At 48.2% G+C, this 27,683-nt stretch overlaps 2 protein-coding genes across 2 annotated transcripts in view; one reads left to right on the top strand and one right to left on the bottom strand.

Annotated features, from left to right (window-relative positions):
• LOC149331073 (galanin receptor 2a-like) overlaps positions 1-27,683 on the top strand; it is a 207,744-nt gene that overhangs the window by 66,376 nt on the left and 113,685 nt on the right. The window lies entirely within an intron of this gene.
• LOC149331074 (uncharacterized) overlaps positions 19,044-27,683 on the bottom strand; it is a 437,932-nt gene continuing 429,292 nt past the window's right edge. The window contains exon 5 of the mRNA XM_089560091.1: positions 19,044-19,375. Coding sequence (XP_089416217.1) covers positions 19,274-19,375 — 102 coding nt within the window. The 3' untranslated portion in view covers positions 19,044-19,273. The remainder of the gene's footprint in view (positions 19,376-27,683) is intronic.

The raw sequence follows: 27,683 nt of genomic DNA on the forward strand, positions 1-27,683 counted from the left end.
ATCATTTTCCCCATGACGAGGATCACGTCGGCATTCGGATGTGTTTGTGCTCTGAGGTGCTGTGATTGTTTATTGTTATTCTTGTTTCCTTTCACTGCAGAATAGCTTTCGTCGAGCAATTAACACCGTGAATTTAGGAAAGGCGGCAGTTGGGTACACTTAAAAAGCGCATTGTTGGATTAAAAACAAAAACAAACACCGAACAGCCTCCATAAATCTACTCATAATGTCGTTTTTTTTTTGTTCTATCTCTTTTATTTCGTCTTGGAATGAGCAACCACGTTTAATCGATTAAATAAGATTCCATGAATGGAAAGTAGAAGGTACTCATTCAATATAAAGGATCTGTCATCGAAAGTTTGCCTGGTCAATGTAGCATCGATGACGAAAAAATAAAAATAAAAACTAAACAGTACAGGAGGGAGGCAAATGAAGAAATCTCGGGGAGTCCAAACGCACCTGTCGAAGGCACATAACTTGCCAAGTGTGCCAAGTAGAGACGAAAAAGTAAAAAAACAAAACAAAACGCAGAGATGGTCACAGAGATGCACAAACACCTGTGCGAAGTAGAGCTCTTTCTCCTCGCCCCACGATATCACGTTGAATCAAGCACCGCGAGCCACGTCGTACATCACGGGATCACGAGCCTTCTCGAATAGCAGCAGTAAGCTCAGTTCATGGTGAGTAGGTATACATAAACTGTTATTCTGGTCCACAGATGCCGCTCTACACCATGTCATAGATAGCAAGCCCACCTAACTTCAGCCCCAGGCGAACTGCGTTCATTTGTCTCTCGCGGACAGATCACTGTCGACCACGCGCGGGTGGTGGTGAAAACATTTATTCAGAACAGGAGGTGTTTGGATCGGCCCGTAAGGGACCGATCCTCACAAACACTAGGTGGAGGTCCCTAGTTTGGGACCCCAGTGGCGGTAGCCGCCGCCCGGGCGCGCCCGACCAAGGCTTGTTGGGCCTGTAAGTCGTGGCAGCCGAGCAGGGTCGCCTCCCAGTCCTCCCGGGTTGGGTTGGGGATAGGAAGCTTCGGCAGGCCCATATTCTCGGCCGGGGTGAGCTAAGCAGGCAAATGATTAAGCGAGTTAGGGGATTAAAGAGATGTATGGAGGGTTGTCTTCGTGGTGGTCCCGTTGTAATGGAAGCTTCTAGCCGTAACGGAGAACCGTCCAAGCGAGCCGATTCGAAGCGAAACGAGAAATCCGGCTCGCCGAACCCGATAATCCAGTGCGCAACTCAAGGAGGGAAGGGTGAACGCCGCATCTTCTTCTCGGAACAATAAGCTTCATCTGCGGGATCGCTGCCGACTGCTAATGCCGGGCTGGGCGGAGGAGTACTGAATACCTCTGTGCCCTGTTGCGTCCTCTTTCCAGGACCGAAGGAGAGAACGCGGACATGAGTGGGCAGGCAGACGATAGGCTCACACTCACAGAAATACAAACCACCAGCTGAATGACGTCAGAGATGAGCAAACAGAACTCTGGATGCTCGAAGGCAATAAAAAATGGCTGGGTGGCAACATTCGGCCTTGCACGGCAGAGCATTTTTTTTTTTACTTTTTTCACTGGCCAGCCCCATTTCTGAGCCAGCGTCTACCCGATAGGGTGGGAACGGGCAACATCGACATCGACGGCAGTCTCGCAAGGAAAATTTATAACCGATTTAGCTTACTTGGCCAGATGCGAAGTATATGCGTGTCGCCTTTCATTTCGCTTTCGGTTCGACGCAAAGGTTCTATGGTCAGGCTTCAGAGAAAGATCGGCGAAATCGGTGATTAGGAACCTTAACGGTAGCGCACTGAAAAAATGCTGGGACCGCTTGACGCACCTCTAGAGGGCACCGCGTTAATGGGGCGTTCTGTATCCACTGCGAACGGATTGAAGTTGACGAAGACAACTACGTGCAACGCACAGCGCGAGAGTGAGGTAGTTAAACACGAGGGGTGACCGGTTGCGTGGATAGCTCAGACTGAACTGGCTACCGAAGATGAACTGTTTGCGGAGCCGTGGATTAAAAACGAAGGCGCGGTGCAGTAGCGCCTGTTTTTTATTTGAAATCAATTCAAATTTTATTCCGCAACAAAAAAGTTACGAGGAGGGCCTGTAAAAGCTGTGAGAAACAGCTTGAGGAGCTCTGACCCCCTAGCACACGGGGCAGCATAGAAGCGTGCGGCTAAGAAAGTACAATGCACTTGGACAAAACACATGCATGAGTTAGGCAAAATCGGTAGAAACTGGAAAGCATCAGGCAAAAAAAAAAGTCACTGTATGGCATCATTATACAAACATTTGGCGCAGTTCTTTTGGTAGTATACCATATATATCAATGTTAGTTTCTTTTAATACGCGATTTGGAAGTGTGGGCAATAGAAATTTCAGCATTTGATGCCCATAATTGGTTTTGCACTTGGCGACATACCACACTTCGGGATGGCGTACATTATAAACAGGGAAGTTTTTCGCTAGCTGTGCTAAGCTTGTTATGACGTCATTATTTTTCAGTAAACAGAGTTTATACATACGACATAGCTTTATACGACATAGACATTTATGCGATATCATTGCTTGGCTCATTGTGCAAACACCCCCAGGCGTCATGAGAACCCCGTGGACGAAAAGCGGCTCATAGTTGACGTCATCACCGCTCCTGGAGCAATAGGCTGCCAGCGTCACACCGTCACGTACTCAAATCGCGACTGAGGTGTCCATTGAGCCAGGGAAGTAGCTACGCTTGCTCTGACATTTACACGTCATAAGGATTACTTAGGGGCCCTCATAATGTTTTTTTTTTGCAGGCCTAGCTGGCTTTAGACACTCAAAGAGAGAAGGGTTTTTTTAGAAATTGAAAGCCTTCGTGCTACCGCACTTAGAAGGAAATAAATCAAAACAACAGACTACACCTTAAAAGGAAGGTGACTCACTCATGGGGAAGAACAAATCAACTCGAAACGGTTGAAGCTGCTGACTCGCTGACAACCATATATCACAAACTTAGGAGGGTATATGTGTAGGCCAGTTGGTGAGACACGAGTTGCAAGTATCGCCCTGTGCCGTCTTCTTTCTCTGTCCCGTGTCCCCTGCGGTGTCCAGCTCCTTCATATATCACAAGTTTCCCTCAGATTCGTTTAGTTATCTCTTTCTAAGAGCAAGGGCGCTAGAAAAGCAGAGCCGGCATAATGTAAACACAAGCCGAGTGCGATAATCATATCTTTCGTAGGGGATTGCGATCCGTGATTAGAGGTTTGTGGCTAAACGTAACGCCACTGACCAGACTAGACATTACATTTTACATGCAGCTGATAAAGGCTTGTTGTGCGGAATGTCGTCCTTCCCACGAAACGCCGCAACCACGTGACAACAAACAATGACAATATCAACGGTCATGTAACAAATTATTTGTGTCGTGTGAGTGAACAATCTTCACGCGATCCTTATATGTGCATTACCCTCATGACTTTCCTTGCACACCATATTGTCACGGCTATACAGTCGGGACAGCCAGGTCACGTTTTACTGAACAGCGCCAGGTAACAGCGAACTCCCGAGCGGAACCCGAAGAAGAGACGACGAAGAAGCCCCGCCCGCCACCATGGCTAAGGCTAGCCAGGATGGCGGTTGAGACAGTTCGGCCAGGAGACGGCGCCACGAGAATGTCCAGGAATGTGGCATTGCTCCCCCCCTCTGGAAAGCGCCGCCCGCGGCGCTGGAGGGCGTGTGGTCCGGCAGCCGCTTCCCCGGGCACAGGCTTTTGGGGCACGAACATCCGCTGATCATAGAGTGCCCTTGCAGAGGCGCAGTAGTCCTGGTGTATATAGTAGGTATCGGCGACGGGCGCGGAATCCACTTTCTCGGCCGTCGTGATCTCGTACGCGAGGAGAGGGAGGCATTAAGACAATCATCATAGATGCGGATAGCTGGAGCATATGGACGGTCAGAATGGAGAATGCCATGATCTTTGCGCTCTTAGTCGTCTGGAAATATTCAAGCTGCAGCGTGTTGTGGTTGAACAGCACGGCAAGTGTGGAATGGATGTTGACGTTGCCGAATTCCATGAGGCGGTTCTGGCCGATCACCATCTCGACGGGTGCGCACGGTGAAGAGCCGAGTGGAGAGAGAGAAGGTAGAGACGAGTGAGCTGCTAGCGGGCGTGGTAAGGCTTCATTCGGGCGACATGCACAACTTCGGACGTTGGTCGCCTAGAGGAACGAACAGTTCCTTGAGGGAGAACTTCATAGTTTACCTCGCCGAGTTGGCGTAACACTTCATAGGGGCCAAAGTACCGCCGAAGAAGCTTTTCAGAGCGCCCTCTTTGACGGACTGGGCTCCACACCCAAACATGTTCTCCGGGCTGGTAAGTGACATCCCTGTGGCGATGGTTGTAACGGCGAGCGTCTTTTTCTTGTTGATGCCGGATATGCTGCCGAGCAAGTTGGCGGGCGGCCTCGGCGTCGTGAACAAAGCGGTCGGCCCCCACGACAGTGGAGTTTTCACTACCAGGAAGCAGCATGGCGTCGAGCATTGTCACGGCCTCGCGACCATGGACTAAGCGAAATGGTGTGAAGTGAGTAGTCTCTTGCAGCGCGGTGTTATATGCGAACGTAACGTAAGGGAGTACTGCATCCCAGTTGCGGTGGTCGTCGTCGACATACATGGAAATCATGTCGGCGATCGTCTTATTTAGGCGCTCAGTGAGTCCATTAGTTTGGGGGTGATAAGCTGTTGTTCGTCGGTGACTCGTGCCGCTGAGTCGCATAACTTCCTGTGTCAGCGCCGAGGTAAAGGCCGTTCCTCTGTCAGTTATAACGACCGTGGGTGCGCCATGACGAAGCACGATGTTGTGCATGAAGAAGGTGGCAATTTCCGCAGCTGTTCCGCGGGGAAGAGCTTTCGTCTCACAGTATCGACTGAGGTAGTCGGTGGCGACCACAATGTACCGGTTACCCAGCGAAGACTCCGGAAAGGGGCCGAGTAAATCCATGCCGACTTGGTAGAAAGGAACTTGTGGTGGATCAATAGGCTGCAAAAGTCCGGCCGGCTTCGTCGACAACGTCTTGCGACGTTGACACTCGCGGCAAGTTCGGACGTAGCGTTTCACAACCTCCGCGAGCTTGGGCCAGTAATATTTTTGCCGTATGCGGGCCAACGTTCGGGAGAAACCAAGGTGACCAGAGGAAGGATCATCGTGGGACGCCTGCAAGACTTCATCGCGAAAGGCATTAGGGATAACGAGCAGATAGGCAGGCTCCGTCGACCTATAGTTCTTTTTGTACAGGATACCCTCCCGTAAGCAGAATGATGACAGGCCGCGTGAAAAGATGCGGGGCGGAGTCTGAGCGCTTCCTTCGAGATAGTCAATCAGGGACCGTAATTCAATGTCGTCTCGTTGGCGGTGAGCCAGGGTGGACGCGGAAATGACCCCAAGGAAAAGGGAATCGTCATCGAGGTCCACGGGACTGGCAGGAAGTGGGGCACGGGACAAACAGTCTGCATCACTGTGCTTTTGCCCTGATTTATACACGATGGTGACATCAAATTCTTGCAGTCGGAGGCTCCAGCGTGCGAGTCGCCCTGAGGGATCCTTGAGATTTGCCAACCAACACAGCGAGTGGTGGTCGCTCACCACTCGGAAAGGGCGGCCATACAAATAGGGTCGAAATTTCGTTACTGCCCACACAATAGCTAGACATTCTTTTTCGGTGGTGGAATAGTTCACCTCAGACCGTGATAACGTGCGGCTTGCGTAAGCGATTGCGCGTTCGACACCATCCTGCCACTGTACAAGTACCGCACCAAGGCCAACGTTACTCGCGTCTGTGTGCAGTTCTGTGTCAGCGGCCTCATCGAAGTGCCCAAGTATGGGTGTATTCTGAAGACGCGTGCGTAGCTCTTCAAAGGCATGTTGTTGCTCCCGACCCCAGACGAACGGTTCGTTATCTTTGGTGAGGCGAGTAAGGGGCTCAGCTATTCGGGAGAAGTTCTTCATAAAGCGCCGATAGTAGGCGCAGAGACCCAGAAAACGGCGCACACTTCGCTTGTCAGCAGGAATGGGAAAAGAAGCGGCGGCGGCAGTCTTGTCGGGGTCTGGACTAACGCCCTTGGTGCTCACAATGTGGCCCAAAAACTTCAGCTCCTGGAAAGCGAAGTGACATTTCTCGGGCTTAAGGGAGAGACCAGCTGAACGGATAGCTTCGAAAACAGCGCGTAAGCGGCTGAGGTGTTCTTCGAAAGTGTCGGAGAAGATGACAACATCATCCAGGTACACAAGACACGACTGCCATTTGAGATCAGAAAGCACAGTGTCCATCATCCGTTGGAAAGTTGCCGGAGCTGAGCATAGGCCGAAGGGGAGCACCCTGAATTCGTACAAACCGTCCGGGGTAATAAATGCGGTCTTCTCCCGGTCACGTTCGTCCACCTCTATCTGCCAGTAGCCGCTGCGTAAATCGAGTGATGAAAAGTATCTGGCGTGGCGCAGACGGTCTAGGGAGTCATCAATGCGCGGCAAAGGATAAACGTCTTTCTTAGTGACTTTGTTCAGACGTCGGTAATCAACACAAAACCGGAGGGTCCCATCTTTCTTTGCAACTAGGACCACAGGCGACGCCCACGGGCTCTTCGATGGCTGGATCACGTCGTCGCGGAGCATTTCTTGAACTTGCCTTCGAATTGCATCCCGTTCCTTTGAAGATATCCGGTACGGCGACTGGCGTAATGGTCTCTGGCTTTCATCAACTATAATTCGATGTTTTGTAATCGGCGTTTGCCTAACTCTGGAGGTTGACGCAAAACAGTCCTGGAAAGAGTCAATGACAGTCTGCAGGTTGCGTTTTTGACTAGGCAGGAGATTCGGGTTCACGTCGAGTTTAACCGGAGCATTCGTTGATTCCACGGACTTCGTAGTCCCTGTCAACGCGTACTCTCCGGCGCAGGCGCATTCCCCGAGTTCTTCAAAATAAGCAATCGTTGTGTTGGCCGCTAAACGTTGGGGCTCACAACCGAAATTTGTTATCAGTAGTTCGGCTCGCTTATTGTTCAGTTCTATAAGCCCGCGAGCTACACACACTTGCCGACCCAGGAGCAGTGATATGTTGGCTTCAGCGATGCCATGAGTGCCGGCGCTGTCATCGCACTCCACAGTTACTAGCATGGTGGTTCTCGACGGAATCACCACGTTATCATCGCAGACCCGCAACTTAGTCCTGCGTTGCTGCGGTTCGTCGCCAACAGTACGGTGTGCGGCAAACGAGACGATCAGCTCCTTAAAGTCGATGACAGCCCCATATTCTTGTAGGAAATCCAGACCGAGAATCAGGTCTTTAGAACACTCAGGAAGCACAGCAAAGCAGCCGGGGAAAGTGACGCCGCGGATCTGAATTCGTAAGGTGCAAACGCCGGTCGGCGTCACAACATGGCCGCCGGCTGTGCGGATCTGGGGCCCAGTCCAAGGGGTCAAAACCTTTCTAAGGGTCGTGGCTAGCCGGCTGCTTACTGTATCACAGAGAAATCAGCGCCGGTATCTACCAGTGCGGTTACTTCACAGTTATCGGCGGTTACTGGAATTTCCGTAGAAGCCAACTGCTGGCTCTTCGTCGGCGGTGGGCTCGTCGGGTCAGGTGGTCGTTGGTCTCGTCGTCGCTGCAGATCGTCGAGTGGAGGCTCTTGTTTCTTTCTAGCTGCGGCGGCCCTACCCCCAGAGGACGCCGTCTTCAGTTTTCCCGCCGTGGGGACCTGCCTCTGAACTCGCCAGAGGTCGACGGGCGGCTGGGAGAAGAGAGTCTCCTGGGCGATGGGGATCGAGACTGGCGTCGCGGCACGGTCTGAGCCTGCACGTTGGACGTCAGGTATTGTTCAATCTCCTGGGGTCGCTCGCCGTAGCGTGGTCGAGGAGCGTCTGAAGCGAAACCCCTTAAACCCATCCGACGGTAGGGGCAGTGGCGCAGGATGTGGCCGGGCTCACCGCAGTGGTAGCAGAGTGGCCGGTTCCTCGGCGTTCGCCACATGTCCGCTTTACGCATGGCGGGCCGGAATTCCTGCGGCACGGTGGTGGGCACAGTTGGACGTGGGTACTGCACAGCCGGCACAGGTGAAAAAGCTTGTGCCACTGTCGCAGGCCGTCGAAGTGCCTCGCTGTAGGTCATGATGTAGGGTTGCGGCTGCGGCTCCGGAACAACTGGTGCTGGCTGCACCACTCGACGGATTTCATCCCGTACCACGTCCGACAGGGCGGCGACGCTGGCCTGTGGAGCTTCGAAGCGGAGTTTCGCGAGTTCTTCGCGAACGATGCTCCTTACAAGGTCTCGAAGATCTTCAGGAGGCAGCGTCGTAGGCGTGCAGGTTTGAGCGGCTGCCATACTAGCCTGCCGGCCGTACTGTGCACCGCGTTCCTGCAAGGAGCGTTCCATGCTCACTGCCTCCTTCGTAAAATCGGCCACTGTCCTTGGAGGGTTGCGGACAAGTCCAGCAAACAGCTGCTCCTTAACGCCCCGCATCAGGTGCCGCACTTTCTTTGCCTCGGCCATAGCAGGCATCCTCGAACATCCTTCAACATCCTCAACATCCTTCAACATCCTCCTTCCTTCAACATCCTTCAACATCCTCGAACCTGTCACCGTGGAACGTCGGCGGGGACCTGGGCGCGTGAAGTACGAAGGGAGTGTCAGCTCCAAAATGTTGAGTCGTCTGGCTAGCTGTGGTTGATGTCATATCTCTTGCCGGTTTTGTCAGGCCGCTGAACTCTGGCTGTAGGCCTCGCAGGCGGCGGCTCGCTTTGTGGACGGGGGTTGTGTCCACGCACTGAGGGCTGGCTTCAAAGGTGTCTTCAGAGTCAGTGTGCATGGGACGTTACCCAGCCGGCTCCACCAAATATGTCACGGCTATACAGTCGGGACAGCCAGGTCACGTTTTACTGAACAGCGCCAGGTAGCAGCGAACTCCCGAGCGGAACCCGAAGAAGAGACGACGAAGAAGCCCCGCCCGCCACCATGGCTAAGGCTAGCCAGGATGGCGGTTGAGACAGTTCGGCCAGGAGACGGCGCCACGAGAATGTCCAGGAATGTGGCAATATATTGCAATTCAGGCCGCATTACGTCAATGTTCCTGAAGTTTTATTGTTAATTTAAAAAAAAAATTGGCAGTGGCTTGGCTGTGGTTAAGCCTGGATATACAAGCGAAAAGGTTCAGTTACGCTTGGTTTGACGTCATGACTGTCGCAGTTCACGCACAATGCACTGGGAGCACCACGATAACAGTGGTGTTCGGCCGTCCACACACTGTCTGTACGGAGGCGGAGGAGGAGACGCGCGTGTAGTGAATACGGTGCTGTCTTAGAAGGTTGCTTTAGAGACATGTACTGGGGTGTCCATTCCTTTCGGGTGTACACCATGATAACCAATTTTCATTTCATTTCATTTTCCTTAATTAAGGTCCTTACGGCGCGGTTCGGGTATCCACCGAGACATGAGAGTTTCCTGGCGCAATGTTTGTATTTTTTTATTTCTGATATTTTATTTCTTTCATTTCTTTCTTCTTTCTCGTTTCTGTGCTTATTTTTATTCTTTTTTATTACGGAGTGGGCGGCCCCCTGCGCTGCGCGTGACGTCGCTCGGTTTCGCGCATGCGCAGAAGTGGCAAATCTGGCCTCCGGCTCACTCGAAGCGCGGTGTTGACGAGCCTAGTGAAGCTTTTCGCTTCAAAAGAACTCTGGCGATGCCTGGCCGCAGTCACGCCGTCAATAATCACCCCACTTTAGACAAAGGGTTGAGTAGACGTGCGCCATTAGTTTGATAGATTAACGATTAGGGGTAGCAGCAGGGCGTACTCGACGGGCTGCTCCTGCATTCTTCTGCTGCTCCAAATCACTCCCTTCCTTCCTTTCCTATCCTTTGCGTATTTCCTTTCTCGACTCGATCCTTTGCAATGCATGAAGATGGTTTAGGTTTGGTTTATGGGGTTTAACGTCCTAAAGCGACTAAGGCTATGAGAGACGCCGTAGTGGAGGGCTCCGGAAATTTCGACCACCTGGGGTTCTTTAACGTGCACTGACATCGCACAGTACACGGGCCTCTAGAATTTCTCCTCCAAAGAAATTCAACCGCCGCGGCCGGGATCGAACCCGCGTCTTTCGGGTGGTGGTGGTGAAAACATTCATTACGAATGAACAGGAGGTATGTTTCGGATCAGCCCGTAAGGGACCGATCTTTCGGGTCAGCAGCAGAGCCCCATAACCACTGAGCCACCGGGGCGGCGCATTGCATGAAGAGATGCACAGCGAAGATTGTGCAGTGCCCCCGTCCACGCTAAAGCGACGCACAATAGATTCTTTGTGCCTGTGGGTTGCATACGCATGCCTTCTTTCTGTCGATGAGGCGAGTCGGGTTCAGGGGCTTTGGTCGGTACATTGAGTCCGAGAGCGGCGTTCCAGGGGGAATGTCCCATGCCCCCACTTCGAAACGCGTGGGCTTATGGAAACTGGTCGCGGAACTTGCCTTCGCGTTACTTGGAACACTTCGTGTGTTTTCTTCTATTTCGCTCAACTCTCGTCTCGGGAGTGAGCCCTGAGGAACCGAGCGACGAACGAGGAGCGCAGGCAACAGAAGGCTGGCGCTTTCTCCATGCCGATTACCCCTGGATGAAGCCCCATTGACCTCGTTTTATTTTTGCTTGTGTGGAACTGCTGCTGCTTTACTTATACAAGCTGGTTCTTTCCTGACTGCGAGATTATGGCGCTGTGACGTACGTCTTGCACGCAGGTCTTGATAGAGAATAACGCATCGACTGAAAGAGCAACCATGGTTCCCTTCGTTGCTTATTATTTGATGATGATGATGATGACAAATTTATTTTCCGCCAGATAAGGAAGCCCTCTACTCCCCGTCCCCGGCACGCAGGCCTTGGTGACGGGGGCCATGACATCCGCGATTAGAAGCAGGCGAAGAGGTCTTGATTTCTCGCGGCTTCTTCCGCCAGGCGGATGGCTCGTTGCTGCGAAGCAGGGGCCTCGCTCTGCAGCAGGGCTTCCCAGGTTTCTCTACAATTTATGTTTTCGTTAGCCCCTGGGGAGCTAGCGCATTCCCAGATTATGTGGTCGAGGGTCCCTCTCGCCCCACAGTGCTCGCACTTATCGTTTTCTTTATCTCTATGAACATGATAGACCCAGACCGGGTTTACGAAGTTCCCAGCTTGGAGGCGTCGCCATAGGATTGCCTCCCTATTGTTGAGACTTTTATCCGGTGGTGGCACCAGTCTCCTCTGTAACCTATAATTTTCAACAATTTCCGTCAACGACGCGGCCCACGATTTAGCCCGAGCTCTCTACTTCCGGGTAGCTGTGGAGCCACCCGACTGCCGGAACATGGACGAGCGTCTGCTTATTATTTCACCAAAACAAGACGTCGAAAGACTGCTGCTCCCTTATTGGCGGAATTAAGCGGGATATCAACGACAGCACATCCTATGAGGAAAAAAATTATAAGAAAAAAAAAACCTGTTAAAGAAGGAAGTGTTTGTGAAGTTTGAAGTTCGCTCCAATAAATCAATTGCTAGTCTGAGCTCGTCCTGTTCGCTTCTCTCGTGTCCTGCCCCCTACTGAGTTTTATGTTTTGTAATCATGTCACACTAAACTAGCCACTTATCGCTCACTTTTGAAGAAAAAAGATTAATATTAATCGGCTCAGGACATAAAAAAAAAAACACTGTAAGCTATGAGACATGCCACAATTGAGTAATCGAGGTTTGTTTCAGCCACCGGGGTTCTTCTGACTTTCAGTGCAATTTCAGTGCACGGGCGTTTTTACAGCGCTCGCTAGAGAAAACATTAATGTCATAAGTGGTTTTTCCGGTGAAAAGTGTTCATGACCTGCTAAAGGAAGGGGGCAAGGTGGGAGCTAACAGGAGAAGGGAGATAGGAAAAATGCAACTTTGTGATGACACAATTAATTCAATGACCGGCACACTCAGTATGAGAAATGAACTTGTGCACACACGCACATCACAACGAGCCTTCATATCACGTGACTGAACGCAAGCATAACATGGTTAGAGACTAAGGAGAACATACTGCATAGTCATGGTCACTTGCATCGTCTACGGCTATGTGGGCCGCAGTGATAACAACATCGCTATCGAGCTGACAAGGCGGGAAAGAGAGCTGGATTTATTTTGACAGCGTGTGCCTGGTTGTTAGATGCCCATGTTCGGTTACATAAGCGGAGACTCCGCTGCAGTAGTTAAAAGAAAAATTCGAAGTTGCTGGTTGGAAGAAAATGTTTCTCAGGACAGCTAATTCCCAGCTTTTGGTGCAACGCAAGAATAGACGCTTATCACTGGCGTGAATGGAAAGCGATTGCGGAAGAGCTTTGTTAGTTACTACATAGGCCACACAATATTCTTTGGATCAAAGTACTTCAGCACAACAGTCTGCAAAAAACCGCATTGAAAAGTGCGGAGTATGTAAGGGGGGAGAGACGCTGACATTGCCATTCACTGACCTAGTATGCCTTGTAATAAGCTGTTAATCAATTATGACAAAGATCTAACCCAAAATAAAACGATTGTTAGCAGACGCGAGAATCGCTATCCTGCCACTCAGTAAACACGCGGTGAACATGTGCGCCTCACTAGCTTTTGCACATGTACCCTTTAACTTGCTGCATTACCACAGACGATGAAAAGCAGGATTATGAATAAAGGCACCAGGAGCTCAGAGAACAGAAAATGAAAGGCTGGTCGTGTGCGCTGAGTATTTGTTTTCTTGCCTGACGACCGAACGAGAGCTGCTTCCAAGCCGGAGATTTGCCCTGCCGTCGGCTAAACCACGCTTAGGTATGTAGCTTGGCTAGCATTTCTTGCTTGACGAAAAAAAAAAAACAATTCTATTCATCATGCTAAATCACGTATCAGATTCCATCAAACGCTGCCAGATGGTTCTTGTTTCTATCACTTTCTTCTAATAATAAAATTGCCGGGCAGGAGAACAAAAAACAAGAAAACAAATAATGGAGAACTTCGAAGCGACCTTGTCAGGTGGCTAGCATAGAAAGAAAACACATAGCGGTTTGTTTAGGTTGGTTTATTGGTTTAACGTCCCAAAGTGACTCAGGCTATGAGAGACGCCGTAGTGAAGGGCTCCGGAAATATCGATCACCTGCGGTTCTTTAACGTGCGCTAACGTCGCACAGTACACGGGCCTCTAGAATTTCGCCTCCATAGAAATTCGGCCGCCGCGGCCGGGATCGAACCCGCGTCTTTCGGGTCAGCAGACGAGCACCATAACCACTGAGCTACCGCGGCGGCCAGAAAAACACATAGCGTATCTTGGTCAACCAGTAGTAAGGCGCAGTAAGCGCTTGATTATACATAGCGTATCTTGGTCAACCAGGAGTAAGGCTTTAGTAAGCGCTTGATTTGCCCTGTTGAATAAACTGATATTTTCTCTGAAGGAAGGATCCATAGAAAAAGCAACGCGCGTTTCGTACAAAAAGCACTTCCATCAATTTTTTCTTCCGAGTATGCCTTAGTCTGCGCGTTGCTGTCAGCTACAAGTTGATTAAGAGCGCCAGGGACAAATCCGTAAACAACTTTTGCTTTTGCGAGACACAGCAGTGCCTTACCGGACGACTCGAATGCGATAAACAACGTAGTCAGTACTTGTGCAAACACACACACCCATAAAGTCGTAGCGTGACATTCCTGCTGACGCCGATACGTGTTCCTCCTCCCACCAATCTCTACGCCCCCGAGCGCCCTCCGTTAGATCGGGTTGTGTGCAAACAAATCGACCTTCCGGAAGGCGAACAGGGCACGGCGCTGGATTCGAGAGGTTTTGATGCACACGTGCGGAACTTTCCATGCGGAAGTGCGAGGAAGCTTGCTTCTTCGCTGGGGCTGATTCGTGCCACAAGGAGCAGGGCTGTTCGCGTGCGTGATAAAAGTGGTTCAAGAGTTTTAGTACGAAAGCACAAATCCGGATGTAAAGAGACTAGCAAAATCACACAAAGTTCCACAAGTCGAATGCAACTTCATGCAACTTGCAAAAGGCAAAAAAAAGTGCAAAAGGCATGCAAAAGGCAAAAAGTGCGCAAGTGTGAGTCCAAGTTGCATGAAGTTCAAGTCATGGAAAGGTATGCAGACGAACTGACACGTGAGATCCTTGAGGAATTGGCGGTACGGGAAACGGGACAGTGGTGCGTTAGTACACCATCAATCTCTCTATCAAGAAAAGGAATTTCCTTCTTGAACGAACCCCACGGGAGATAAAAGCAAGATATTTTTGACAAGGAAACAAAAAGCGCAGGTTTTCCAATAAAATTTTAGTTCACAGTCAGCTTCGTCTACGTTCTGTGTGTTCCTTTCTGTGTCTGCGTTTTGTTATTTCGGCTGTTGCCACCAAGAAGTATGAACCAACTAGCTCAGTTTTCTACTCTTTTAACCACTTCCGGTTCTAGAACTTTGACAAATGGCGGATGAACGGAACGAATGATGCGGTTTAGGACACACGCTTCGACTTGTACTGAAGGCTAATAATTACTTAACATCGGCCTACTGGGCTGGTAACTGATGTCTAAACGTGACTGAAGATTCATAAGAAAGGGTCTTGTCATTCCGCGAGACTCAACAATGCAGTAACGTGGTGCCTTGTTGCAGGCAGTTGAATGTTCACCGGCCGGCTTAAATTCATGGAGCGCGACTATGTCGAGTAAACTTAATTGATTTTTGTTTTAGCATTCACGGCGCGATGCTTGAGATTTATCGGTGGACTGTGTGTGTCGCGCACTGATAATTTAGTCGCATGCATCTAATTCTGGCTGTGTTCGGGGGTAGCTTAAATTTAACTCTTTTTTTTTTCTCTGGAATTCCGCCTGAATCCGCGCGTACGTGTTTCCATATATCGCAAGACTCGTCTCACCCGTTACGACAGTGCAAAAAATAAATTTCTAGTTTTTCAGCCTTTATTTGAAGTTGAAGTTGAAGTTGAAGTTTATTTCTCGCTCTCAGTGGTACAAGTATTACTTACAGTATTACAGTATTACAAGTATTACAGTGGTACAAGTACAAGTATCACTGGGAGAGAGAGGACGCAGGGAAAAAAGCTGCTTGAATGCAGCTTGAGAGGCACCCTGCGCCCACACTGCTGAGGCAACGTATTGCCTCAGTTGTTAGTTTACAAGACAGCTACAGGTGAGGCACTCGAAAACAATAAATAAAGTATCAACATGAATATAATATCTACAGTGGCACTTAAACATTAGTATCACAATCACAACAAAAAGCGTCATAAATACTCAAAAAACCAAAAGCATCACATCAACCAGGTGTACAACAGCAGAATTCACACGTGTTACAGCTTTAATCACAGTTCGGAACAAGTTGTAATTAAACGTCATCAAAAAGATACAAAATGGTTTTTAGGCTCTTTACCGTGATGCATTTTAGCGATATGTTGTTATTTTCTAAAATGTTTAGGTATTTCGACAGAATAAAAGATAAAGATTGCATACCGTATTTGGTCCGACAAAGAGGCAGTGACCAAGGAAAATGAGAGCGGGTATCGTAGACGGTTGAATAGCGAGACATTTTTAGAAGTGAGAGAATGGTTTCATTGTTAGTAAAAACCGCAGTTTTGTACATTGATAGCAATCTGAAAGGAAACAAAGAAGTGAACTTTAGAATGCCAAATTTAATGAAGTATGGATGTGTGTGGGTCTGCCTCGATACGTTTGCTATGAATCTAATTGCCCGCTTTTGTACTGTTATTAGTTTGAATATGTTGTGCTGGGTCGTCGTTCCCCAAACTGTGAGACAGTAAGTCAGTGATGGGAGAAAGAATGCTTGATAAATGAGGACCTTTACTCGAGACGGAAGTGTGTCCCTATGTTGGCAAATAAGACCGTTGAAGCGATTCAGTTTTTTCCGAACATGATTGACCTGTTCGTCCCAGGTGAGACACTCTGAGAAGATAACTCCTAAGCATTTTATGTTTTTCACGATTGCAATTGTTTTGCCTCCTAATGATAGGGTGAAATTGGTGTGAACAGTTTTGTTTCTTGTTCGCTATAAGACGGCCTTCGTTTTTTCAGAATTAACTTTCAGATGATTATTTCTTGACCACTCGTGAAGATATTCCAGAAACTTATTTGCTCGCGAAAATAATTCGGCTTCTGTGCTACCCGACAACAGTGCTGTAATATCATCAGCAAAGCCCACAAGGTCAACGGCAGGGGTAGAAAAGATGTCATTGATGTAAACAAGAAAAAGTAAGGGCCCCATTATGCTGCCCTGGGGAACACCAGAGAGAAGTGGCTCAAGGCTAGATAACTTGTTATTATGAGAAACCATTTGTCTGCGATGAGCTAAGTATGATTTGAGCAGAGACAAAGTGACTCCCCTAATTCCGTAGTGTTCCAGTTTTTGCAGCAGCAGATTATGGTTGAGCAAGTCGAAGGCTTTTGAAAAATCGACATAAATGCCAAGGACCAGACATTTCTTCTCAAAGGCTTCAACTATTAGTTCTTTTTGTTTAATCAAAGCTGTCTCTGTCGATTTTTTAGGCCTAAAGCCAAATTGTTGGTCAGATAGGACACCATGCTTATCTAAAAATTTAGTTATTCTGGAACACATAATTTTTTCTAAACCCTTTGATAACACAGGCAGGATCGAGATCGGCCGGTAATTTGATAATTCTGATGTGTCGCCTCCTTTATGAATGGCAATAACTTTTGCGACTTGCATTTCTGTCGGAAAGATCCCTGTAGCGAGAGCAATGTTGTAAATGTGAGTTAACGGTACAGCAAGTAAGTCAATAATAAACTTAAAAGGTTTTATGCGGAATCCATCTTTGTCCTCTGCACTGCTACATTTTAGGTTGCTAAAAACTGTTACGACTTCAGTTTCAGTTGTGGGGAAAAGGAATATAGACTCGGCAACAATTGGTGTTTGCAAAGCGTAGCCGGGATTCGGTGCGGTGGAAGAAAGTAGGGTTTTTGTGATACTCGAAAAATGTTCATTAAATGCATTTGAGAGATCGTCTCCGGTAATAACGATGCCGTCTTTCATTACTGAGGTAACAGGAGATTTGGGATTTCGGTTTAAGAGTTTGTTTAGTTGGAACCATTTCGCACTCACATTTTTACCAGACATGGATGAGAAAGTGCTGTTGTAGTAATTGAACTTCGCGGATTTCAGCTCTCGGTTAAGAAAATTGCGGTATTTCTTGTATTTCTCTAGCTTTGACGGGTCGCGGGATTTAATAAACTGTGCAAACAGCTTTTCTTTAACCTTTATTTTGCGCAGTAGGTCTTGCGTTAACCACGGCTTTTTAGCTTTTTGTTTGCGAGGACGATCAACCAAGAAGCATTTATCGTACACAGGCTTTAGTTTCTTAACCAGGATGCTGTATGCGTCATTCGCATCCTTTGAGCGCATCACATCATCCCACCTAGCTGCACACATATCCGTTCGGAAGCGTTCCAGGGTTATCATATCTATGCGCTGATAGCTATTGCAAACTTTTTGTCGGGCAGAATTGGGCCTTGCAGCAGGAATGAAAGCGAAAGTTGGAATGTGGTCACTTACGTCTGATAGAAGTGTGCCAGCCTTTGCATTAGAAATTTCCGAGTTAGTAACGATGATATCTAGAGAGGAAGATGTAGAGCAGGTTATGCGAGTGGGAGTATTGATAAGGTTTGAAAGTCCGTAAGCATCAAAAAGGGACATAATTTCTGTTTGTCTGGTCGAGATGTTTTGCATGTCAACGTTCACGTCACCCGCTAAAACCAGTGATTGTCGATTGGTGGACACATAATCAAAAAGGCTTTCAAGCATATCAAGGCATTTCTCGAAACTACCGTCTGGGGGGCGAAATAAAACAGTGTAAACTTCGCGATCATGCTCAACAGTTTGCATTTCATAGTCAGCAGTAGATAAAGTGAACTGTTTTACCTCTGTAACTGCGCGAGTATTTAAAACTTGGATTGAAACGCCACCACCTTTGCGGTCAGATCTATTGAGGGCAAAATGAGTGTAGCCCTCTAAAATTAAATAGTTCGATTCGTCATGATACCAGGTTTCTGTGAACATTACGACTTCAAAGGAAAATTTAAAAGAGTCGAAAAGTGACTGTATTTCATCGTTCTTGTTGTTCACCGATCGGCAATTCAAATGGAAAATCTTCAGACTTGGTTCCTCGGCAACCTTGTTTAAAGCTACCGGAGCAAGCAAATGATAACTCTCCATTTTCAAGAGGAGCCATCGATTTAGTGCACTGACTTAGGTCATTTTGTTCACGTCCTCAGTGGTCATAATCTTTAGCACTTTGCTCTTTTCCATTTTCCGTGCGTAGATTTGACCTCCACGGACCCAGACAAATTTCCCGCCTGCCTCACTTTTCTTTGTGATTGCCAGTGCTAGCAAACGCTTGCGATCAGGGCATAAATGCTCATTTATATACACCTGTGTCTTTTCCTTGAACCCAAGTTCTTTGCAGGAAAGGTTCTTATTGCTTCTCGCTTTTAGAAGGACTGCATCGCGTTTTTTGCGGAGGACGAACTGGGCAACAACGTTAAATGCAGAAGGGTTTCCATACACAGGAACGCGATGGCATGCATCAAGGTCTGAGGCCGAGATTTCTTCGCCAATAACGTTACCGATTTTTCCCATGATTTCCGCTAGATCCTCCTCCGGTTCAACGGGTATACCTTTGATTTCTATGTTAGCATTTCTTGAATATTGTTCACATTGCACCAAGCGTGCCTCGCAGATTTTAGTCTGAGTTGTTAGCCAGTCACATCGCTCTTGCAATGCTTCATTCGTCTTTCGCAGATGCTCATTTTCATCAAGTGATTTCTTAAGGTCATCTTTCATTTCATCGTACTTCTCGCTTATGAAGTTCAGGCTGCTTTTTATGTCTCTGAGTTCTGAGCGGATGTCCCGCTCAAGGGATTCTTTGAAAGCTTTCAAGTCACCTTTAATTTCATTCTTCAGATCTTCAAACGCACTTAGCAAATCCTTATTTGGCATGATTGCACGCGGAACGCGGTTTCAATGCAAATACAGTTTCATGCAAAAAATGGCAGCAGTGGCGTAGCAGCTTTAAAGTACAGAACGAGCGGTTATGTCACAATTTTCAAAGCACCAACCTGCACAAGAAAGAGCCGGGATAGCCAGGTAAGTGGGAGTGCCGTCCGTGCTGCTCACGCCACAGCCGCCTTGTAAAAAGTCGTCCGGTCAGTCGTCACGTTTTATAGATGCAAATGCGTTGACGTCACAGCTTATCCAGGCGTAGCTTGTGCGCAGGCGTGCCGATAACTGTCGATGCGGTTCTCCGATTCCCATGCGCTGAAGTCGACGTTGCTCACACGAGGCCAGTGGTACTGCACAAGAAAGAGCCGGGATAGCCAGGTAAGTGGGAGTGCCGTCCGTGCTGCTCACGCCACAGCCGCCTTGTTTCATAGATGAAAACAAACCAGTGATAAGAATACGTTGCCATGTGGTAGCCTGACAATTTTTTTTTATTTACAAAATACTGCGGACACTGAGTCCAAGCAGGGTGGGCGAACAAGTCAATAACACGGCAAAAAACGCAACAGTTCAAAAAAAGAACAACACAATACAGCAATAATTGGTTAAAACTCATGAGACAATGATTTAACTATCTGATTCCAATCTGTTATTGTGCGTGGAAAGAACGAAAACTTGTAAGTGTCTGTTCTAGCGAATATAGGGGTTAGAGAAGTGGGATGGTGTGGACGAGTTTGTCTGGTTGGTGCCGGCTTTAAGTATGATGAGGGATCCAAACCAAGTTTGTTATGCAATAAGAGAGAAATAAATTCTAACCTAAGCTTTCTTCTCCAATGTTCAAGTAGTTCAATTTTATTAATCTCCATTAAAGTGGTTGGGGAGTCAGTCCTTGCATATTTATAAAAAATAAACCTGACGGCTCTTCTTGTATTCTTTCCAGATTTTTAACGTTAAATTTAGTATACGGGTCCCACACTATGCATGCATATTCCAGTTTAGGTGTTATTATTGAAGAATAACAAAGTAGTTTAATGTTAGAAGGAGCATTTTTTAGTTTATGCCTTAAGCAACACAGTTTTAGAAATGCAGCAGAGCAGATATTGTTTATGTGCAAGTTCCACGATAGGTTGCTACTTATAGTTTCTCCTAAGAGCCTAATTTATATGTGTGGCTATGACGTACGGTTTTTCGGGTTATCGGCATATAAACACATTTATCAGCATTCAGAATCTTGCCCCATCGGTCGCACCATTCGAAAACATTGTTAAAGCTCTGTCCAGGTCACATTGCCGATTGCAGGTTTTCTGTGCGTTTGCATAGTCCGCCCTTGTTATTCGTCTAAGCGGAACGCGAATCTAGCTCTACTTCATAGCTTTTCTGTGCGTTTCCATAGTCCGCCCTTGTTATGCGTCTAAGCGGAACGCCAATCTAGCTCTGCTTCATATAACAAATGGCGGTGCATCGCAACCGGCGAAGTACTTCCCACAGGAGGGGGCAGAGATCTCTGCGCTGGCGTGTTGTGCCATCGAGAATGCATGCTGCGAGAAAACGGCGTCTGTGTTGAGTGCAATTTTCGGATCCTTTTTGCGTTGGGATCTCCGGGCGTAGCCTGCAGGCATTGAAACATACAAGTTGATTTCCTGTTCCTTCCTTATCTTTCCTCAAGGCTGCTTATTTCTTTACTTATTTACCCACAGCGCCAAGGGGCATTACAATGGGGGACGGTATATATAAAAAACAAACAACATAAGCAGTGCCAGACACGGAAACAAGTTCAAATTGCATCAAAACCAAGAAAAACAAAAACAGATAAAAAAATTCACAGAAATCCCCAATGCACTATCCCCGCACTTCAAGGCCGACAAAAGCAATATAAGCAAAGAAAAAAGAAATCTCCTACAGAGTTCGCCCACTTCCAAGGCGTATAAGAAACATTGACAGAACATCACACCAGAACTCCTCTGTATCAGCGCCTTTTGTCGATATGAGTGTACGCTATGAGCCACCACCTCCTATCCCCAGAAATTTCTTTACCTGACGAGCAGAAAAAAGCGCAAAAAATGGGACTAGAAGTTAACGACAACCCTTAGTTTAGTAACCCCCAACTCAACTACCCACTTGCGCCTCTGTCAAACCAGGCTACGTTTTGTGTCTATTGGATTTCAGCATCACAGAGTCTTACTATAGCTTGCCTGTTTTCCGCAAGCGTAATTCCCATCGGTCCTCTCTACATATCACCAAATCACCACATTTTACAAACTCAGCCGCATGACACTGCCACCACCCCACAGTACCTTGTCGCCCTCATCCAGCGCCACATGACGACAATTACAGACAGGCTGTTTTATTTCCCCCCACCGGCTCTCATGCTTTCACCCCGCCCTTCCTCCTGAATGTACCACCTGTGGCGTGCCCAGATCCACACTTTTCCACTGCCTTTGGGAATGTCCTTCCCCAAAGGCTGTACCCCCATCCCCAATCCCCCTCATTCTTCATAGGAGGCTGCTTTACGGACCGCTCAGCCCGCCGGCCAGAAATGGCTGGTGGATCGGGCTTCACGTGAAGCACAAGCCCGTGGACTCCTGGACAAGTAGGGGACCACCCTGGAAGATTTTTTTATGCGTAGCATATTGCAATCACTCAGTTCAGCCCTTGGGAGTGGCCGGGCAGCCACCAAACCACGTGACGTGACGTCACGACAGCCGGAGGAAAAACCGTAGGTAAAGATGATGATTCTTGGTGAGAATTGCAAACACAGCAAACAGGAAAAAAAACAAAAAAAAGGAAAATAAAAAAGAAAAAAAGGACGGCTGAGCATGGTGGCGGTTGACACCGCCCCGTTTCAAAGGGGGCGCTCCTATCCATCCATCCATCCACCCATCCATCCATCCATCCATCCATCCATCCATCCATCCATCCATCCATCCATCCATCCATCCATCCATACGTCACGGAGGAAAAGCTGCTGAGAAAATCGAGTGCCGCCAAGCAATACCTCGCGTAAAAAGACCGCGCAATATGCAACGCATTCTTGGCTTAACCAATCTAAGCCTGGGCATCTTTTTTGTGTGTTTAATAAAGTTGTTTCCATCCATCCTGTATATGCCGTATATAAATATACCCCGAGCGTGTGCAAATATGTACCTCGTATTCCGGATTAGAGAAAGAAACGCGAGAGAAAGGGAGGTATAGCGACCTCCAGGCCTCCAGGCGTCCTTGTGCGGCAGGGACGTAAACAGGAGAAGCTCAGTAAACCCTCCGGCTGGAAAACGGGACAGACACGCCTCCTCCGAGTGTTTTCCTTCTTCTCCCCGCTCTCCCCCGTGAGGGACACGCCTCTTTGTCCGCCCTGGGCGCGTCTGTCGTTCACGAACCCCTCTCGTGTCAGAGACACTTCCCTGGAGAGGAATTCGTGTCTCCGCCCTGTCTACGAAAGCTGTCGGGCAGAGAAGAAGCCCGATGGGGCGAACACAAAGAAAACGCCGCGCGAAACGGCGAAACCATACGACGCACCGCCGTTTTCACCAAAGAAATAATGCGCCGGAAACAGGCAGGCAGGGAAGGTGCCAAGAGTCCTGTGAAGAAAGTGTGCCTAAAGGCGCACTGAAGAGGATTCTGAACTTGTCTTTTTGCCGCGGGAACTCGATCTACACGTTCCTAGCATTCTTAGAAACTGTGACTTATTCGCCTGTGTGGCCGATTTCTCTAATTAAATCGAACTAACGTCCGACTCCCGCCTTTATTTTTTGAATTCTCCCCGTACGGTGGGCGGAGTCGACCAACGCGTGAAGTGCCTTTCAGCCAGCTCCGTGGAGGCTTTGCTTTCGCTTTATTTTGTTTTTAAATTTTCATGAATAAATAGCTTCATTCGCAGATAATATAGCCGCAAAATAAGCCCGAAGAAATAAAAATACGCGCGGACTATTTGCTACTACTGACTACTACGTATTACTCCGCCGATGGCAGAGCGGCAAGCCGCCACGGGACTGGGTGAAAGGCGCTCCACGCGTTGGTCGACTCCGCCCATCGTACGGGGGAGAATTAAAAAAAAAAGCGGGAGCCGGACGTTAATTCGATTTAATTCGAGAAATCGGCCACGCAGGGCAATAAATGGAAGCTTCTAAGAAAGCTCGGAACTTGTAGATCGAGTTCCCGCGGCAAAAAGACAAGTTCAGATTCCTCTTCAGTGCACCTTTAAGCACGGGCGCAAAGGGTGATCGTGGGCTGAGGGCAAAATAGCAAGCATGACAGCTCCCTCGAGAGGAAACAAAGAAAATGAAAAGTGAAGGTACTCACTTCAACACATTACACAAAAGGCCTTTGCGGGAAGGTAGGGAAATCGGGTCTTCGGCTAAGTCAAGCCAGAGGATTAGAGAATAGGGAAGATTCGTAGGAAGACGGTAAAAATACAAAGCTGAGAAAAAATGCAGGTAGTGCCGGAAACACCTGTTCGCTTTAGTGAGAAAATAGCGGAAATTTTGGAATTTTGCCCCGGAGAACTTTAAAGCAATAAACAGGCAAACAATTGGGAATAGAGGGGAGAGGCGGAGAAGCATGACGCCGCAAGTTGCGCCGCAACCAGCGTCGACATATCGGCCTGCCGGAGCAGTGGGGTCGTCGCGCCATACCAGCAGCTGATTTCGTTCACTGAAGCCAGGATTGAGAGCAGCACAATGCTGGCGCGCGAATGCGCTAGTCACATGATTTTTTTTTTGTATTTCGCGGGCTTTCCTTGGAGCCTGGAAAAACGATACGCGTGAGGCTTTCTTTATCGCATATAAATATAATGCGGGTTTCTGTAGGTGCTCTACAACTTTGCAATTCACATCTGCCGTCTAAAGTCAATACTTACGCATTTAGAAAAATTATCTTAATTACTCCTTAATTAATAGCAATACCAAAAATTGCCTAGATGCGCAAGTCGGCTGGTAGCTGTATGCAAGTGGTTTCCCTGGCCTACCTCAAATATCTTATTTCTTAACGCTTGGCTAAAGTTAGCCTGGACACCGTGTATATGAATAACATAGCGGATTCAGCAAAAACGAATAAAAATGCCATCGGAATCGGCATAAAAGCAGCATTGTAAGAAAATCAGTTCATTTAGTAGCCCTTAATTTTTCAAATTTTTGATTTGAGCTACGTGCGGAAGTATGTGAGGGCAATTTCTCTCTCTCTAGACGTTCCATTCAGAAATTAGCCTCATTTGCCATCGTTAATTTTTTAGCGGTATTAGTTTTCACAACAAACATAAAAGTGTTCAGTATTTCAACAGTGTAGGAGCCGCCAGAAGCAATGAAAGCCTTAACGCTTAGAACTTTAGCGTAGAAGTTTTCACTGCTTGGACATCACAGGCCCGAAAGAAAACAGCTAGTGCGAACTATTATGGATTTAATCTGAAGTTCGCACACTGCAGAAACAAAACACACAAAAAACGAATTGGAGGGGACACCTACGGCTTAAGTCCACGACGCGATAGCTTTAGTGGGTTAAAGCCCATGCATGCAGAACTGGTCATTGGTCAAATGTTTTTAGGGGAATCCCCCAAGGTGGAGTAGATTTGTAATAAGGGAGTAATTACTCATCGACATCCACCCAAGCGCAGCCATGCAGCTACAAAGGAAAGCTGTACAGCTTTCTCAGAAGCTTCACAGTCAAAGAAAAATTCGTCCTGGTCCGGGGTTCGAACCCGGGACCATCAACACTCTTGACCAACACTGTTTCCACTTCGAGTTACTGATCAATTCGCTCTCGCCCTACGATATGCTAGACGTCGCGGTTAGCTCAATTGGTAGAGCGACTGCTCCGGTGAATGATGGTCCCTGGTTCGAACCCCGGGCCAGGAGGAATTTTTCTTTAACTGCGAAGTTTCTGAGAAAGCTGTATGGCTTTCCTTTGTAGCCGTATGGCTGCGTTCGGGTGGATGCCAATGAGTAATTACTCCCTTATTAGAACTGGTCATGCTACTTAACACTCATACATTCCCCAGCAGTCCTTATGCCACTCCTACAGCTGTTAAGCATTGAGCCACTGCCCTGTGATGGCAGGCGCTGCCATTTGTGGGGCTTGTGCGTTGCTCTTCGCGGGCAACCTCTAGTCGTTAATTTAACTGCCACCTGCCACGGTGCGCAGTTTGCTCGCAATCCGGTGCTTGATGACGTCACAAGGTCACGTGACATAGGCTGACCACCTGCTGCTTCTCTGGATTTTTCGCTCACGGTCAACGCCGCCGCAGGCGCCGGATTTTCTGCGACACGAGCTAGAACAGAGGGTAAAGCTCTAAATGTTCGGAGTTGGAGCAGTGTCACGTGGCTGACACTGAAAACCTAAAAGCCCTTCCGAGATAATATATTTTACACACGCCCGATGTCATGAAAGCAGTGTCATTTAGTCAGGTTGCTGCAAGGCTATCCGCAGCTCTGTAGTGCCGAACCTGAAGTTAAAGCCAGCAGCGCAGTCTTTGTGTGATGTGATTCACTAGACAGGGGCATATTTACGGTAGTTGAATGGTGCCGTCTGAATCGTCAAGAGACGACTGCTCTTATTTTGTTTCGCTAGGGTGTTGTAACGGCGCTACCCTGTTATTAGTTGGTGCAAGCTTTGCAGCTCGCTGTATTGTCGTAACAGCATGGCTTTGCGTTCTACGACCTCCACTTGAACAACCGCGCACCACGTCGTCTCTCCATCTCCTCCTGTCTCGTAACGCCTCACGCTTATAAGAAGGGACGATGCAAGAACGGTGGCGTCTTACGACCTAGGCCTACCAGGCTCCATGGATTGGCGCGTATTATGGCGGCGCGTTTTCGTCCTCGTAGCGTTTTGTGTATGCAGGACGCTCAACGAAAGCAAAGAAGACTCGGTGTTCGTTTAACTAAAATGTCAAATTCAGAACTATGGCAAAGCCTCATGAAAGATAGGCCTGCAAAAATTACTTACGGAGTAGGCATGCACTGTCATATACCCTCCAAGCATTAATCACATGAAAAGATGACAGACGAACCGCTGCCAGGCTGGCTCAGAAGTTGCTCACATTGTGTATACGAGCTGAGTTCCATAAGGCTGATCGCAAATTGAAGGCGTTACTTCTCGTACGTTCACTATACACGCGTGGATAGAAAGACGCCAGCAGACGCTTCTAATCGAGGGATGGATGGATGGATGGATGGATAGGAGCGCCCCCTTTGAAACGGGGTGGTGTCATTTGCCACCGTGCTCAGCTTTTCTTTCTTTATTTTTGATCAACTGCGTTGTTAATCATCATTAAGATTCGCTATCTTCTTTCACTACGGTTTCCTACACTTCTAACCTTATGTCACATCTCTGCTTTTCAGCCACCAATCCTCCAATCGCTTTTTGCTAACTTCCACCGCAGATTTATTTACATGACCATTGTTATCTTTAAACCCTAGGGCCACAGGAAGAGTGACTGTGCCTGCATCGACATCCGGATGGATGCCATCACATTTGAGTATGAGGGGTTCAATTGTTTCCACAGATCGTCGCGGTTCTACTGCGCCATCTATCGAGGCGGTGTGAAAGGCTCTCGCCTAGCCCGACGAAGAAGGTTCACAAGCAAAGAGAAAACACCAAAAGACGGTGCGCACCCGCATACTCGCTGACGTTACTGGGGAAGCGACTAACGGGATGTGAAAGCTTTCAGACCTGTGTGGCGTGTTAACCCGCAAGTGCGTGAGAACAGCGCATCTGCGGAAGCCACCACCGTGCGCGCGTGCAGCTTCGAGCCTTCCGCTGCGCTACGAACAATTGTGAGCTGCAGCGCCAGACGCAAAGAAGCAGCAGTTTGTAACCCGATAAAAGCTCCTCCACGAACTGCGCCGTCCTCCTCAAATGAAACCGAATAACAGAACTGAGTGCTGCACCCATCGCATTTCGCTGCGCGCTGTATAGACAAAACGGAGCAGTCAATTGTTATAAGACCTTCGCAAGGTAAACTCTTTATTTTACGAGCACAACAACAGCTCGAAAGTTCTGTCCTTTTACCAGACTCGTTCCAACATCGCAGTCGTTAATTGTGTTCGGGGCGAACGCGCTTCTGAAACCAAATTTCCACGGGAATGCCGTGGCGGCAATGTTCTCAGAGGCACTGCCGACGTATTTTTTCCCCTTGGGTCGCTTAACGTAAGCATAATAAATGATGCTTCTTCACCGCTTAAGGGACCGGCGCCTACTGCAGCCGTTTAGACTGGGCATTAAGCCTTTTCTTGCTACCTCTGGTTTTCCTAGAGCCCTCAGTGTCGTCTGCTTTGTTACCGGTCGTGGGCGAAATGCACGTTTTGCCGGGAACCGCGCAGCTTTTGTTAAGCGCCCTATTGCGCGGCACGGAAAGTTATGGCGTAACACATTTTCCTGCTCATCGTGCTTACGCTAATATTAGCTCCACTGAGGTCTAAAATTTCTCTCGATGCGTGTAATGACTATAGTTGTGCGTGGTAACGGTGTGGAGTCCTGTTTTTCTAACGGCGCGTGTGGTGCGTGCTCCTTTGCTGTGGCGTGGCGCACCTTTTTTTTTCTGTTTTAGGAATTACCGCCAGGAAGACGATGTAGGGGGCGGCCTTGCGTCACCTGCTCAACTCAGTCATTGAGAAATACATCGCCCTCATTTCATAGCTCATTTATACACTAAAGTGCGGGACGGTTTTCACG

The sequence above is a fragment of the Amblyomma mixtum genome, chromosome 9, assembly GCF_055824585.1.
Source record: "Amblyomma mixtum isolate Tamu chromosome 9, ASM5582458v1, whole genome shotgun sequence".
NCBI lineage: Eukaryota > Metazoa > Arthropoda > Arachnida > Ixodida > Ixodidae > Amblyomma > Amblyomma mixtum.